Source organism: Brassica oleracea, chromosome C3 (genome assembly GCF_000695525.1).
Source record: "Brassica oleracea var. oleracea cultivar TO1000 chromosome C3, BOL, whole genome shotgun sequence".
Lineage (NCBI taxonomy): Eukaryota > Viridiplantae > Streptophyta > Magnoliopsida > Brassicales > Brassicaceae > Brassica > Brassica oleracea.
In genome coordinates, this window is record NC_027750.1 from 14499360 (window position 1) to 14513290 (window position 13931).

At 34.7% G+C, this 13931-nt stretch overlaps 2 protein-coding genes and 1 non-coding gene across 3 annotated transcripts; all 3 read right to left on the reverse strand.

Moving 5' to 3' along the window:
* Window positions 1-2045: 2045 nt before the first annotated feature.
* LOC106331793 (calmodulin-like protein 5) lies at window positions 2046-2982 on the reverse strand. The gene has a single exon (XM_013770206.1). It carries the CDS (start codon window positions 2895-2897, stop codon window positions 2253-2255), a length of 645 nt encoding a protein of 214 aa, XP_013625660.1. The 5' UTR covers window positions 2898-2982; the 3' UTR covers window positions 2046-2252.
* A 5506-nt stretch (window positions 2983-8488) lies between these two features.
* TRNAT-UGU lies at window positions 8489-8560 on the reverse strand. Its single transcript has one exon. It is a non-coding gene; the product is annotated as a tRNA-Thr (tRNA).
* A 184-nt stretch (window positions 8561-8744) lies between these two features.
* Window positions 8745-11551, reverse strand: LOC106331400. Its single transcript, XM_013769747.1, has 8 exons — window positions 11334-11551; window positions 10605-10775; window positions 10440-10502; window positions 10093-10159; window positions 9922-10022; window positions 9765-9809; window positions 9208-9687; window positions 8745-9101 (listed from the first exon to the last, which is right to left on the reverse strand). The coding sequence occupies exons 2-8, from the start codon at window positions 10731-10733 to the stop codon at window positions 8931-8933; spliced, it is 1056 nt and encodes a 351-aa protein (XP_013625201.1). The 5' UTR covers window positions 10734-10775; window positions 11334-11551; the 3' UTR covers window positions 8745-8930.
* Window positions 11552-13931: the final 2380 nt, after the last annotated feature.

Below are 13931 nucleotides of genomic sequence, written 5' to 3' on the forward strand. Positions count from 1 at the left end.
ATATATATATATATATACTAATGATTTAAAGCAACAAGATTGGCTGATCAATTTAGTTGTCCAGTTGAAATCTTTCAAAAGTATGTGAAAGACTAAAGTCTAAGTAAATATGGATTTAGAATAGTAGTTATATTTTACTAACCAAAATACCGAAAAAACCCGAACCGAATCGAAAGCAACCTGATATCTGGATTGAACACCCCTAATCCAAATGAAGTCAAACTATTGTTTCATTCTCCAAAATATAATAAAAATAATAACTTAATTCCGCGCAAGGCGCGGGTCTTATCCTAGTGTTGTTTTAGTTTGTTTATCATAGTCCAAAGTTACCGATTCATGGATTTTATAGCTTCAGTTCTCGTCTTCGTAATTTTTGAAAAGGAAGATGTAGTTTAATTAAAGGAAAAAATGTAGTTGAATTTCATTTATTATGAAAACTGAAATAGAAAATCGAGACCATGAAAATACATATTGTGCTCAAATTATGTTTAAAAACGTATACAAATTTGTTCATTAGCCTGTAATAAATGCATGTGTCATATCAATTGTCTAAGTTTGACCAAAAAAAAAGTAACCCTTATTTTATGGATTGATTTTTAATGTAATTCCAACAATTGGCCATCCAGATTTTGTTTAGTTTATATCCCAAGGAATCGACCATTGGTTGACCGAACTCATGCTCTCCTCTCCATAATATTATTATACCATAAAGATGGATAGCATTGTCATATTAATCCTCGAACACTTGTTCAATATCTGATCGTATTGCAAGCTAAAGATATGAACTACTGGAACACCAGTCACCCAACTTACATAGGGATTTAAAATCTTTGAACCTTCTTGTTGATAAAATTAGGGTCGTCAAAATTTGTGATTTTAGATTGTCACGCATGAAACCCCACACGTATTTATCCTCAAAATCAACTGCAGGAACCTTCTGTTATAACTCAATGCCATTCGTTGATGATCTTAATTTGTCCCAACAACATAGGCTTTTAAAATTTAAATGTAGACGAGAGTGAAAAAATAATCGAATGGAGTTAAATAAAGTCTAGGCGATAAGATGTGGTCACTCAGACATAGCGTTGAGTTCACTAATTTCCGCTGCACGCACACTAGTCAACCAAGACATTTCGGCATCGAAAACAACAAACACTGCAGACTCTGTACCATCTGAAATGGACAGCTCCACACGATATCTTCGAATTTTAAATGTTGCAAATGTCTTAGCAGGATATGTTGGTTGGCGTAAATGATTTGTGCGTTGTACACAAAATGTAGTTAATGGTCGTGCAATACCTGGCAACACCAACAGAGGTTGAGTCACTACATGCAGGAAGAGATCCCATGTTGCAGCTTTGTAGAACATTTAGAGCAGGATATGTAGCACCCGCCACTGCTACCTATAACATTTTTAAAGATATATAAGACCTTATAACATTTCGTTTTATATCTAATACTATAATAGATTTTTAGTCAAAATATAATCCAAGAATTGACTACAGAGCTGCACAAAAAGAGTATTATAATACATACTTACATACTAATTAATGTTAAGACTTGGACTGAATAGAATTTAAATACTAATACATCTTCTTAAATAGAAGATTTGTATGATAGAAATGGATTTTACTATAGTATATTTTTTTAATAGCATTTTTATTTTATAATTAAACTAGAAAACAGAGAAAAATAGCAATTGACTCGATCGTTTCGGTAGGAACACACTAGCGCTACGGTGTTTTCTTAAAAAAATCGTTGAGATTTCTGTACCGACTTTCCCGATCTCATATTGCATTAGTGTATGTTGTTGAATCATAGACTATGGAATTTAATGTGAGATACTATAGAACTTTGGTGAGATACTGTTTACATACAAATCAGGTTTCGGATATCAAATTTAACATTTGCCTAATACAATTTTAGTTGGTTCAGCTGTTTCCTTGGTGAAGTGAAACTAATATAGTACTCATGTATATATAGGATTTATACACAAACATGTTACATATGGATCTATACTATCTTGATAGGAAACGTTTACAATATACTAAAGAACTCTAAACCAGATGAAATGAGAAGGTGAATCTTACATAATCTCAGAGAAACCCTAGAAAAAATAAAGGATAACACACCTTGGTCATGTTTTGATACATCATCAGAAAAATTATTCACACATAAAAAGAAACAAACAAATCAATCAAATAAACATACACACACACACACGTACTCTTCTGTTAAATCCTAAACAAATATCAACTACTACTGCTAAACCCATCACCTTTCATCATTTGAAGAAACTCTTTGTAATTAACTCTACCATCACCATCAACATCCACTTGCATAATCATCTTCTTGCAACCTTCTTGGGTTTTACCTTGCTTGAGTCCCAAGGAACCCATCACAGATTTCAACTCCTCCACAGTGATAAACCCATCTCCGTCCTGGTCAAACACGTTAAAGGCTTCTTTCATGTCCTCTTCTTCGGTTTCTCCATCGTTGTGATGCTCATCGACAATGGATTTGTACAGAGACTCGAACTCGTCTATGTCAACGCATCCATCGTGGTTCGTGTCGATGTTGTGGATCATTTGAGTTAGGTCTTTGTCTGGTATGTAGATTCCAAGATTCTCGAGTGAGTCCTTGAGCTCTTGTTTAGTGATACGACCGTCTCCGTTCTTGTCGAACGTCTGAAAAACCCTTTTTAGCTCGGACGGGTCTATTTTTGTCGTCGGCGTGGAGGATGGTGACGGAGAGGGTAACATGGACGGTGACGGTGGTGAGTTCTTGTGGAGAGTTTTGTCGAACCAAGAGAGAGAGAAGAGAGTTCGCAGTTTCTTTGGTACTAAAGAGAGAAGAAAAGAGTTTAATAGATGATAGAGAAGGAATATTCTCATCATAACTTTAGATCCTTTCTCCAAGATCTGAAGAAAACAGAGAGAAGATCTGATAAACAAAGAGCTTTGGAGGTAGAGAAAAACTTCAAAACTGTTGTTTTATAGAGGGAAGAGAAAGTGTGCTCCATATATTACAATTAAATAATATATATTTCAGATAATTGAATATAAATTTATAGGAATTTATTTTTCTTATATATGACCGTTGAAGCTATTTTGTATCAACACATAGTCACATATTGAGGAAAAATATCAAAAATTTAGGGAATACTTTCTCCAATAGTACATCATTTTGGAAGAAAAATAAGTTTGTAAATAATTTTCCTCAAATTTGATGCTTCACTATTCACAAACTCATTTTCTCTTCAAATGATGTACCATTGGAAAAGGTTATCTCTCATTTTTTTGATGTTTTCATTCAAAATAAATAAGTTTTATATTTATAAATTAGTTCTTAAAATTTTATATAATTCTGTTTTATAGTTAAAAGGATTCAATATTTATGTTTTATTCTTTAGAAAAATTATTAATACTTTAGTAAATAATATATAAATTTGTTTTATAAGTATTTTGGAATTAATAATAATTAGTATTTTTGAAGATAAAAATGAGAGAAACCATTGGAGCAAAATGCAAACTCATTTTGAGAAGAAAAATGATGTAAACCATTAGGGATTCTCTTAGTCTTTAGCTTTCAATTTTAACTTTCTTTTTGGTAAATCGAAATGAGACGATTTGTGAATCAAACAAAGCGACTGATAGATACATTAGTCATCTACACATGACTTCTCAAACATATATATATATATATATACCATTATTTACCAAAATCCTATCTAAATAACATTTTACAATACATTGAACATTACTATTACTATTACTTTGGACAGCTATAAGTTATTGCAAAGAAACATAAAGATTTGATAAATTATGATTAGAGAATTTCTTTAAACCTTTGCCGACGAGTAAGAAAAAGTAAAGTAAGTGATAACTACAATTTTATATTCTTTATCTTTTCTAATATGAAGTTCATATAATATATTTTATTTAAATTTATGATATATCTTCCCACGACAAAAAGGTCAGAAATATGAATGACGATGAAATGCTAAAAGGAGATAAAGCCGCTACTTGCGAAATATTTTAGTGTATAAACCATGATAAACGAATGTTTAATATTTTTTTATGAAAAATTTACTTCATCTGTTTTATAACAAGTGTCACTTTAGATTTATTTTTATTTCAAAATAAATGTCATTCTACAAACTTCTATACAATTCAAATGTCATTCTACAGTTCAAATGTAATTTTGTAGATTAAAATTATGTTTTACCCTTTTGAATAACCAATAAACTATTATTTAAATTATTTTTATTTAATTAATCATATATCAAATAAAATATACTCATTCTGTATCATTTTAAGTGATTTTTAAGGTTTTTGCACTTAGATTAAAAAATACAAACTTCTATACAATTTATCTTGGTTACATAAAAATATCATTAAATGAAATTAATTCAACCAATAAAAAAATTCAGTATTTTGCAATTGGTCACAAAATTTAAATGGTATTAAATTTTATCTAGAATAATAAAAACATCAATTATTTTGAAACAAATTGTTTTATTCTAAACACCACTTAAAGTGATACGGAATGAGTATTAATTTATTATACAATTTTTTTAATTAGTCTTCTTAAAAAATGTCATAAAGTGATACTTGATACCAAACCGAAGAGTACTGAGTTAGTAAAATAAAGAGGCCACCCGTTTTTTCAATATAGCATAAAGAAGTTGCAGGAAAACGCGTGAAGAAGGGTAGTTAAACATATACACATCGCTTTTGATAAATTAAGAAGGAAGTAATGTCAAAATTTTTTTTTTTTTTTTTTTTTTTTTTTTGGTAAAAATAATTGTTGATGTTTGGTTCCTGTCTCCATTTGTTTGGTTATTCTAACTTATTTTATATAAGAAATGTGCCGGTCTTCATTGTATCGTACGTATAGTTTACATCATTCTTCTGCTCAAAATACGTACGTAAAAGACCAGCCTTGGAGACAACAAGAAAAATAGCAACAAGACGATTTTGTTTAAATTATCTTTATAACTCTCTCGAATGATGTAAATTATTAAAACAACCCAAGGTTTAATAAGCCAAGGTTTTAGTCGCTACATCCTAGTATAAGAAATGTGAAAAGACAAACAAAAAATATCAGAAAAAACACAGGAAATTTTGTTTTGGTCATCGATACGATATTGGCTACGTTCACATACATAAATGGCTTTTTTTTGGAACACAAATATACGTAAAGAACTAATTTTACTACTGGAAACAAAAAGCAGAATTTCAAAATATATTAAGACAAGAAAAAGCAAAAATATATACATAACCCTTATCACACTTTGCTTGAGTGGTGGAAAAGTGAGAGAAGAGAGAGAAAGTAGATCTTAGTGTTGGGTTCGGCGTACGGCCGGCACGTGAGCGTGCGTGCCGTCGCCGGAGTCCGTCGTCCTTCAGCATAAATTATCCGGCCTTTGTCTTTTCCCCGTCGTCTCCGGCGTCTGTCTTGTCTAAGCTCTGGCCAACCACCACCCGTGGTGTTTCTGATCTTGCAGTGAAGACGCGGTTGCGTGGATGTTATGGCGCGGTGAAGACGTTCGTAGTTTGGGTTCCGATTCCGGGAGGTGGAGGCTCCCACAGCTCCGTCGCTGCTGGCTCTTGTCTTCGGGAGGTGGAAGTTTCTTCACTTTCGCCGTCGTCGGCTCTAGTCTCCGGGGGGTAAAGGCTACCACAGCTTTGCGTCGCCGGCTTTAGGTATTTTGTTGCGGTTCTTAGGGTTTGGATTTCGATTATGGATCGGGTGGCTATTGTTTGTCTCTCTAGTGTTGGAGTTTTGGCCTTGTCGGATGAGATATCGAAGAGCGATGAAGCTCTCCGACGGGTACACATAGTTGGAAGAACATAGATGGTTTCGGCGGAGGTTCTACGGGTTCTGAGCTTCGACGAAATGAAGTTGCGGTGATGTGGTTTCGGCGGTGATTCGAAGCGGAGACGGTCAAGTCGAGGTGGTTGCGACGCGTGTCGTTCTAATGGTGTAGATGCTCCCACGTGTCCAGCAGCCAGCTTCCTTGACGCGTGATTCGGCCGACTTCGTACGGGTTTTTAATGTTTGGACCGATGGCCCGGTTAATGGTTTCGTTTGTAGTTTTTAGGCTTTTGGGCCTCTGGCCTTTTTGATTATGTATTTGGGCCTCGGGCTGTATATTCTAGACTTGCCCGTTTTATTAATTAAAAAGAAAAACCTCTGCGGGAAAAAAAAATATACATTACCCTTATCTTAATCCGAGACTATATTGGTGTCTTGTATAGTATTACTGGATCTAATTTAAGAATAACTCATATCTTTGAGCCCGGACATTTCTCTGGGACCATCAAAACAAGTGTTTTGGGAACGTTTTAATGATAAAAATGTAACGGGTCTCAGAATCAAAAGACGACACTGGGGACCAAAAAAACGCGCCAAGAATGACGCCAGTTAGTTTATGATTGTTGGATATCCTCATCTCTCGAATGTTGTCGCCTTTCCATTGGTTGGGCATCTTCCACGTGGACCCACTTGCTCAACTACCAGTGTTTCAGTCATATTGAAAATATTAACTTATCATATGATTTGAATAACATTTTAGTAAAAAAAGGAACTACTAGACTTTTGTAAGAAACAAAGTCGAAGAGTGCTTTGGAAAGTAAATCAAAGAAGAACCACGTACAACGAATTTATCAAGATAAAGAAAAACCACTAATAGTATTTAGACCCACAATCGATCTATTAAAAATATTCTGTTCCTAAATACAGTGCCACCAAAGAAAAAAAAATTCTATTGCGAAGTTCCAGAGGAATCAATAAACCATGTTTTTTTTGAATGTCCACCAGCGAGATATGTTTAGGCGCTTTCGAAGATATCATCTGATCCAACTATTTTTTTCACTAGTTTTCTCTTCACAAATATGGATCACATGTTCTGCAGAGTTATCCCACAAATGGATGATCATCATTTCGCATTGATACTTTGGTACATTTAGAAATGCATGAATAATAAAGCCTTTAGTAATTTGGACACTAATCCCAGAAAACTCCTAAAATTAGTAAAAATATAATCTACACTTTGGGTTGAGGCACAGATAACACGTACACAGAGGGCGACTACACATGTAGAGGCTACGAACTTACAAGTATCTTGGGGCGATAGTGTTTTACAGATGATCCTGGAAAGATAAAAAGTTTTTTTTCAGGACAACGCTGGTATAGTACACTAGAAAGTTTTGATGGTTTAATGGGGGCGAGGAACGTAATGGCTAGTCTCTCACCTTTTCATTCGGAGGTAGAAGCACTAATCTGGACAATAGAATGTATGAGGAATTTGTGTCAGTTTCAGGTCATATTTGCAACGGATTGTTCTCAATCAGTGAAGATAGTTTTAGAACAGAAGAATGCATAGATTTTGCAGGTTATTTGGAAGATATCAAAACCCTGAAAGAAACAATTGTCAACTCAGAGATCATCCATGTTCTCCAATCGCATAATTTAAAGATGGATAGTCTAGTACGCAGTGCAAGAAACAAGTGTCTTTTATCGTTCACATGGATGCAGAATTATCAGTTTGGTTTGCAGAGTCAGTTGAATCTGGGTACGTTACTGACAAAATAAAAATAAAAATAAAAATAGAAAAACAATGCGTACTTGCTAAAAAAATATTTGTATTAGAGTAAGCAAACAATAAGTATTAGTTATTAGTTATAGACAGTGTTTAAAAAAAAGATATTAGTTATAGACATGACACATTGGGGTTGCAGGATAATACACATACATTGTGGAATGGAGAAAGCATATCCAACGGACCACGGTCTTATTATTAATTGACTTCACCCCACTGATTTACCATAACTTTGCTCTGTTTATGTTTTTTTCCTTATATCTGCTGCTAGTTGGGAAATTAATTTATATTTGACATGAATTTTCAAGCTCAAATATCCATCCATCCTTTGAAGAATAATAATACTTAATAACTTGATAAAACTATTTTCAAGCAAAACATTTTCACGGACCACGGTCTTATTATTAATTAACTTCACCCCACTGATTTACCATAACTTTGTTCTGTTTATATTTTTTTTCCTTATATCTGCTAGTTGGAAAATTAATTTATATTTGACATGAATTTTCAAGCTCAAGTATCCATCCTTTGAAGAATAATAATACTTAATAACTTGATAAAACTATTTTCACGCAAAACATTTTCAAGAAATTTCACCCAGAAAAGAAGATAAAGTGATTTAGGCTTTACATTTACAGTCACGCTATCTATCCGCATAATGGTTTTGATTTTATAGTTAAGTAAACATTTTAACGTACAAATACAATAAGAAGCCAAATTCCCAAAACGTTTCAAGTTTCAACAATGAATAAATGATATACAGTTAAGTGATTACGATTTACGACAAAAAATTACTCTCTCTGTATCGATTTTATTGTACTATTTGCCGCTTACTCTCTCCAGACTCAAAAAAACAAAATAAAAAAGTTAGTTTACAAAAAGTGCCCACACGCAGGATCGAATTACGGACCTTCAGTTTACAAGACTGACGCTCTACCACTGAGCTATACGGGCTTTAGATTATTATTTCTACTTGATAGTATAGAAACAAAAACTGAGATAAGAAAGAGGTAATGAGTGTGACTGTAACTCAGACAACTACTTGGCTAAACAAAAAGATATTTTACCAAAAAAACTAAAAAAAGAACATTTGTAACAATGTTCACTTCTATATACAAATGAATTGAGTTAGTTCACAAATAGAAGAGTCAAGTAAAATTACTGCCCAACTTTGATCAAATTTTGACTCCACAGTTAAAACGGTACAATGAAGGAACATAATACTGCATTAAATTATACAATATAATAAAAAATGTTTTGCATTTGATTGTTTTCAACTGATGCAGCTGCAGAGTATCTGGTCATGAGTGAGTTCTTCTACACTTTACTTGAGGAAGAACTTCCAGACATCTCTGTCTGTAGTCTCCTTAATCAAATGAGCTCCTAAGATAGTTTCCTCATCCACCAAGTTCCTCAGATGTCTCGCTCCACTGTTGAATCCCACATACTGCTTCTTTGCCGCCAAATACACCACACCATAAGGTGGTCTAAGGCACTGTTTCCACAGAGACAAAAAGACAACAAAACCATCACTATAACAAGGAGACAACCACCTATTCAAGAACTAGAGCGAGAGAGAGAGAGAAGGATCAAGAACCAACCTTCTTAATGAGAGAATATAGTTTCTTCAGAGAAGTAACCGAGTAAGGGATCTCAGTCATTAGTATAACATCATACCCACATTCTCCTCCTTGCTCAGTCTCATTTGCTCGTTCCCACGCTCTGCTTCCAGAGAGCTTCCTCGAACGCCTCGAGGAGAAATCTGGCTGTCCTGTAATGCTCCCTTCTTGGCTGCTACATCCGTCCATGAAGTCTTCCTCTGAGAAACTCAAGTTCATTCCCTGGTTAACTGGTTCAAGGACATCTGTTCTTATGATAGATAAAACGGTCGGGAGCTCTTCCCATTCTCCTGCATAGAAACGGACAGATGCAGAGACGGCTTGTCTTGATGGTGTGAGAAGGACTTCTGGCTGACGGCTTTGCCTGTCCCGAGCTTGATCAAGATTCGCAAGAACGTTTGGGATGGTTGTGCATCTTATTGTTTCTGCGTTGAGGTCTTGAAAGTGGACTGAGGAAGCACCCTTTAAAATCAAGCAAAAGAGATTAGATTATGAGAAATGTGACAGTAACAGCTATCTTCCAGTGTTGGTTTACTTACTTTCAAGCAGGCAAATATCCCAGGAACTCCATAGTTGCAACCTAGCTGCTCATGTCGCCATACAAATATTAGATAGCTTTAGCAAAATTGTTTACAAACTCATTCATAAATTTTACTTCGTATCTAAGGAACCGTTCAGTGACATTAGAGGAAGTACCTCGAGGACCCTTTTGCCCCTGAAGCTAAGCTGTCCATCACGGATCTCGTTTTTAAGTACATCAACAAGAACAATAGCACTTTCCCAACTTTTCATAGAACCTACACAATATTTTTTTGATCCAGTTTTATTGTGATTCATAAAGAGAGGAGAACATTCTGAAGCGCATACCTTCATATTTAAAAGGAGCAGTTTCTGAGCTAGAGAGTCCGATCATATCAGCAACACTTACTTTTCCCTGCAAGAAATTGATGACTGTTTCAACCCAAAGATTTAGGATTCTCTCTGTATGCTCAGAGAAGTGTGTCATGGTCTTTCTGAGTATTGAACAACAAAATAAGCGCATATATGAAAGCTATGCCATCACAAAAAAAAAAAAAAATAGCTTTATGCATTTTGACGATAATATAATTATCATATTAATATATAAAGTTAGCAAACCTTGCAATTCTTGACATAATACTTCTAACATATTAAAGCTTAGAACTAGCTGTTAACTGTCTTTATAATAATAGTACCTTGAAAATTGGTAAACCGGGCACATCTAGATTTTCACCTGAATACCTGTGTTGAGCTGATGTCTACAAAAAGAAAGAAAGAGATTCAGAATTGCAAGGTATAAAAATTGTACTCAATACATTTTATAATGGTAATGATGAACTAATCGAGAGTGAGCAAACAACCTTAGAAGGTAAGATCTCAACAGCTGGTGATGGAAGCTGCAAATCCTTCTCAGATAGTGCAGACACACCACTACAGTCCTGGGGCATCAAACCTGGCCAGCATTGCGCAAGCAAAGATGGTGCGCGCATTCTTTTAGCTTCTGAGTTATCTTGCTCCAATGGTTATCAAATCTAAAAATCATCAAAAGATTTAATCTTTAGTGCCACCCTATAACCTTAAACCTCAAAACAACAAAAGGGCTTTTGAATTTTTTTTAGTAATACTCCAATGGTGGTAACAATCTCAAATGATCAAAAGATCTAATCTTTAGTGATGGGAATGCCACTCTCTGAACAACATCTTTGAACTCTAAAACCTTAAAACCCACAAAACCTTAAGACTAGGCATCATGATTTTCACCTAATAAAGACTGCAACTTTGAATATATGACAAACCAAACAGGAAACTAAGTAGAGAGAAGCTAAGGACAGACAAAAGTCGGAAAGTTTACAGATTCAATACTGACCCAACTGCAAGATCTACGCTGGCTCTTCAATTCCACATCCTTACTACTAAACTAACCAACATGGATCACGATCAAAACCATAAACCATCAATGGAAAAAAACAAATTGACTTGGTGACTTGTTATAGCCAAAAAATTCCAAATAAAGTAAGAAGAAATTCGAGTCAATTTCATTTCCTAAGCGAATAAATTACATGATCAATGGAGAGAAATAGACAACTTACAAGAGACAAGGCGATCAGTGGAGGAGTTCTTGAAATGAAGAAAGATGAGACTCTTCTCTAACAAGGCGAAGATTTATGGATCAATCAGAAACAAGGTTGAAAATTCAGAGCAAAGACCTCTCTCTCTCTCTCTCTCACACACACGTTTAAAGTAACAAATTAAAAATCTTTATTACAAAAAAAAAAAATCTAAGAAGGCAAAGAGGGTGGGAGTTTGGCCAAACTAATCGAAGCTTCTGTTCCGACCAAGCTGGTCCGCTTTTGTAATATCTGTCCTAACTTTTTATAATTCTAGTCCTTTTATTCTTTGCTAATTAAGAAACTGACCATATTATTATCCCAGTTTGAGAATATTCCCCGGATCCTAAAACTCTTCCCAATTTTTCTGTTGTTTTTTTCTCCAATTTTTCTGTTCCAAGCTGATACCTTCCAGTGTTAGTAGTGTGACCCATGAAAGAATGTGATTTTTTTTTGTAGAAAACTATTGTAAAAGTATGATCGGTGCTGCATCGATCAGGAGGTTGCTGCTGCTCCCTATCCGTATGTCTTGATCGCGGATTGTTTCTTCGTTGGTTTAGGCATTTGTGTTGCTCATGTGACTGCACCAATGTATTGATGATCACTGGTGGGCATTTTCTTTCGTACCTCGTTAACTCAGCTTTCACACAGGTTAGTTAGTTAAGCTATCTCTATTGAGTCATGTTGATGTCTCATGTTGATGTAGTTAAGAAAATGAAGGTGATCATATGAAAGTGTAAGGTTGTAATAGATGCAAGTGTAGGTTTGTGTCTAAGAAACTATAGAGAGAAAGTGTAGAAACGTTTTGGCATTTTATTGGTAGCTTGTGGATTCATGAGATTATTGTTGCTGGCAGGTTCGAGGAACATGGAGATGGATGCTTGGGGTTTCATGTAACATGCATGTCAACTTTTGCAGTCTTGACTGAGATGTTTTAATAGGACTTAAGTGTTTGATGAAAGATAAACATGTCTGCAGGCATTTCAGCAATTCACTGGGATCAATACTGTGTCATGTACTATAGCCCTACGATGATAGTGCACCATCTGATGGAGGGCTCGCTGTGCTTGGCTTAGCTCTATAACATGTTTCTTTGCACCGGGAATGGGACCAGTCCCATGGACGGTGAACTCAGAGATATACTTACAACAGTACCGAGGTAAATGCGGAGGCATGTCTGAAACAGTTAACTGGATCAGCAATTTTATTGTGGCACAAACATTCATGTCAATCGCAGAAGCTGCTGGTAGAGGAGTGACTTTCTTGATTTTGGTGGGAATAGTGGTTCTAGCTGTTATCTTTGTGATTGTGTTTGTCCCTGAGACTCCGGGGCTAACGTTCTCTGAAGTTGAACAGATTTGGAAACACAGGGGCTTGGGGAAATAACAGTGGTTGGGCAGTAGCAGTGATAGGGTTACTCGAGCAGGGTTCTCGGTCTTAAGTGGTTCATGCTCATACATTGTGGTATCACAGTAACAGGGTAAACCAAGATTGGATCCGGTTTAGATCAGTGATATGTAATGCAATGCTGGAATAGTACAATGTGTTAGGAACTGTGTTGGTTATAGGGTCCACTTTGGATTCCAGTCTTTTCCATGTCTTATGTTCTAGAGCTTTATATCTGATGCATGTGTCTATGATCAAAACGTTGCGCATAGAAAAGTCTAAGCATAGAAAACTTGACAAGAGCATTCACAAACATAAGACTTGTCATAGGAATTCTGTTCCATTTATCTTCTTGTTCTGTTAAATTATAGTAACAAATATGTCGTTGTCTTTTAGTCACAACGTTAATTGATTTGAGGAAAACAAAGGGAGGTGAAACAGATACATTTATTGTATTTGGACATGGCAATACAATTAGGGACATCAAAGGGCCACCAAGATGTATGATTGGATCTTGTATGATTTATCCTTTGTGTTGCGTTGTCTTATGTGTCACTATACAATGTAGGTTTGTGATTTGGTAATTCAATACCTTTTATGTCACTGGTGATCTATTTACTTTAATCATCTGTCTTCAACTTTTTTTCTTATCTTTTTATACTTATCTGATATATACTACCAACTTTTAGACTATCTAGACTGAACTGAGTTCCATTATATTTTTTTGCTGACAAAGTTTCTATGATATATGTATAGACGTTCTCAATAAAAGTTGAATGCTACCATTTCTTCCGTCGTATATATAATCGAATTTGACTGAACATAATTTTGTAGCCTCTTTTAAACTTACAGTTGAATGCAGTTTTGTTTGGAGTTGGTGAAATGAGAATACATATAATGTTTAAATTTGACTTTGAATTTTGTCTTATATTTAATTTTTTTTTTTAATAATTATACATTCGATTTATATTTTTAGATATTTTTTATAAAGTTTTGATGTTTAATGTTTTGTTTTATATATTATTATACATATATTATAATATTGTTAAACATACATGTTTCTTAAATTCTGGCAAACACGTTTTTCATTTCAATACATTTTGTTTTGTTTTATGTAAGTCTTGATATTTGGATACCCATTCGGGTACGGATCAGTTTTTTTTTATATCGGGTTTTTAGGTTTTGAAAAAATGT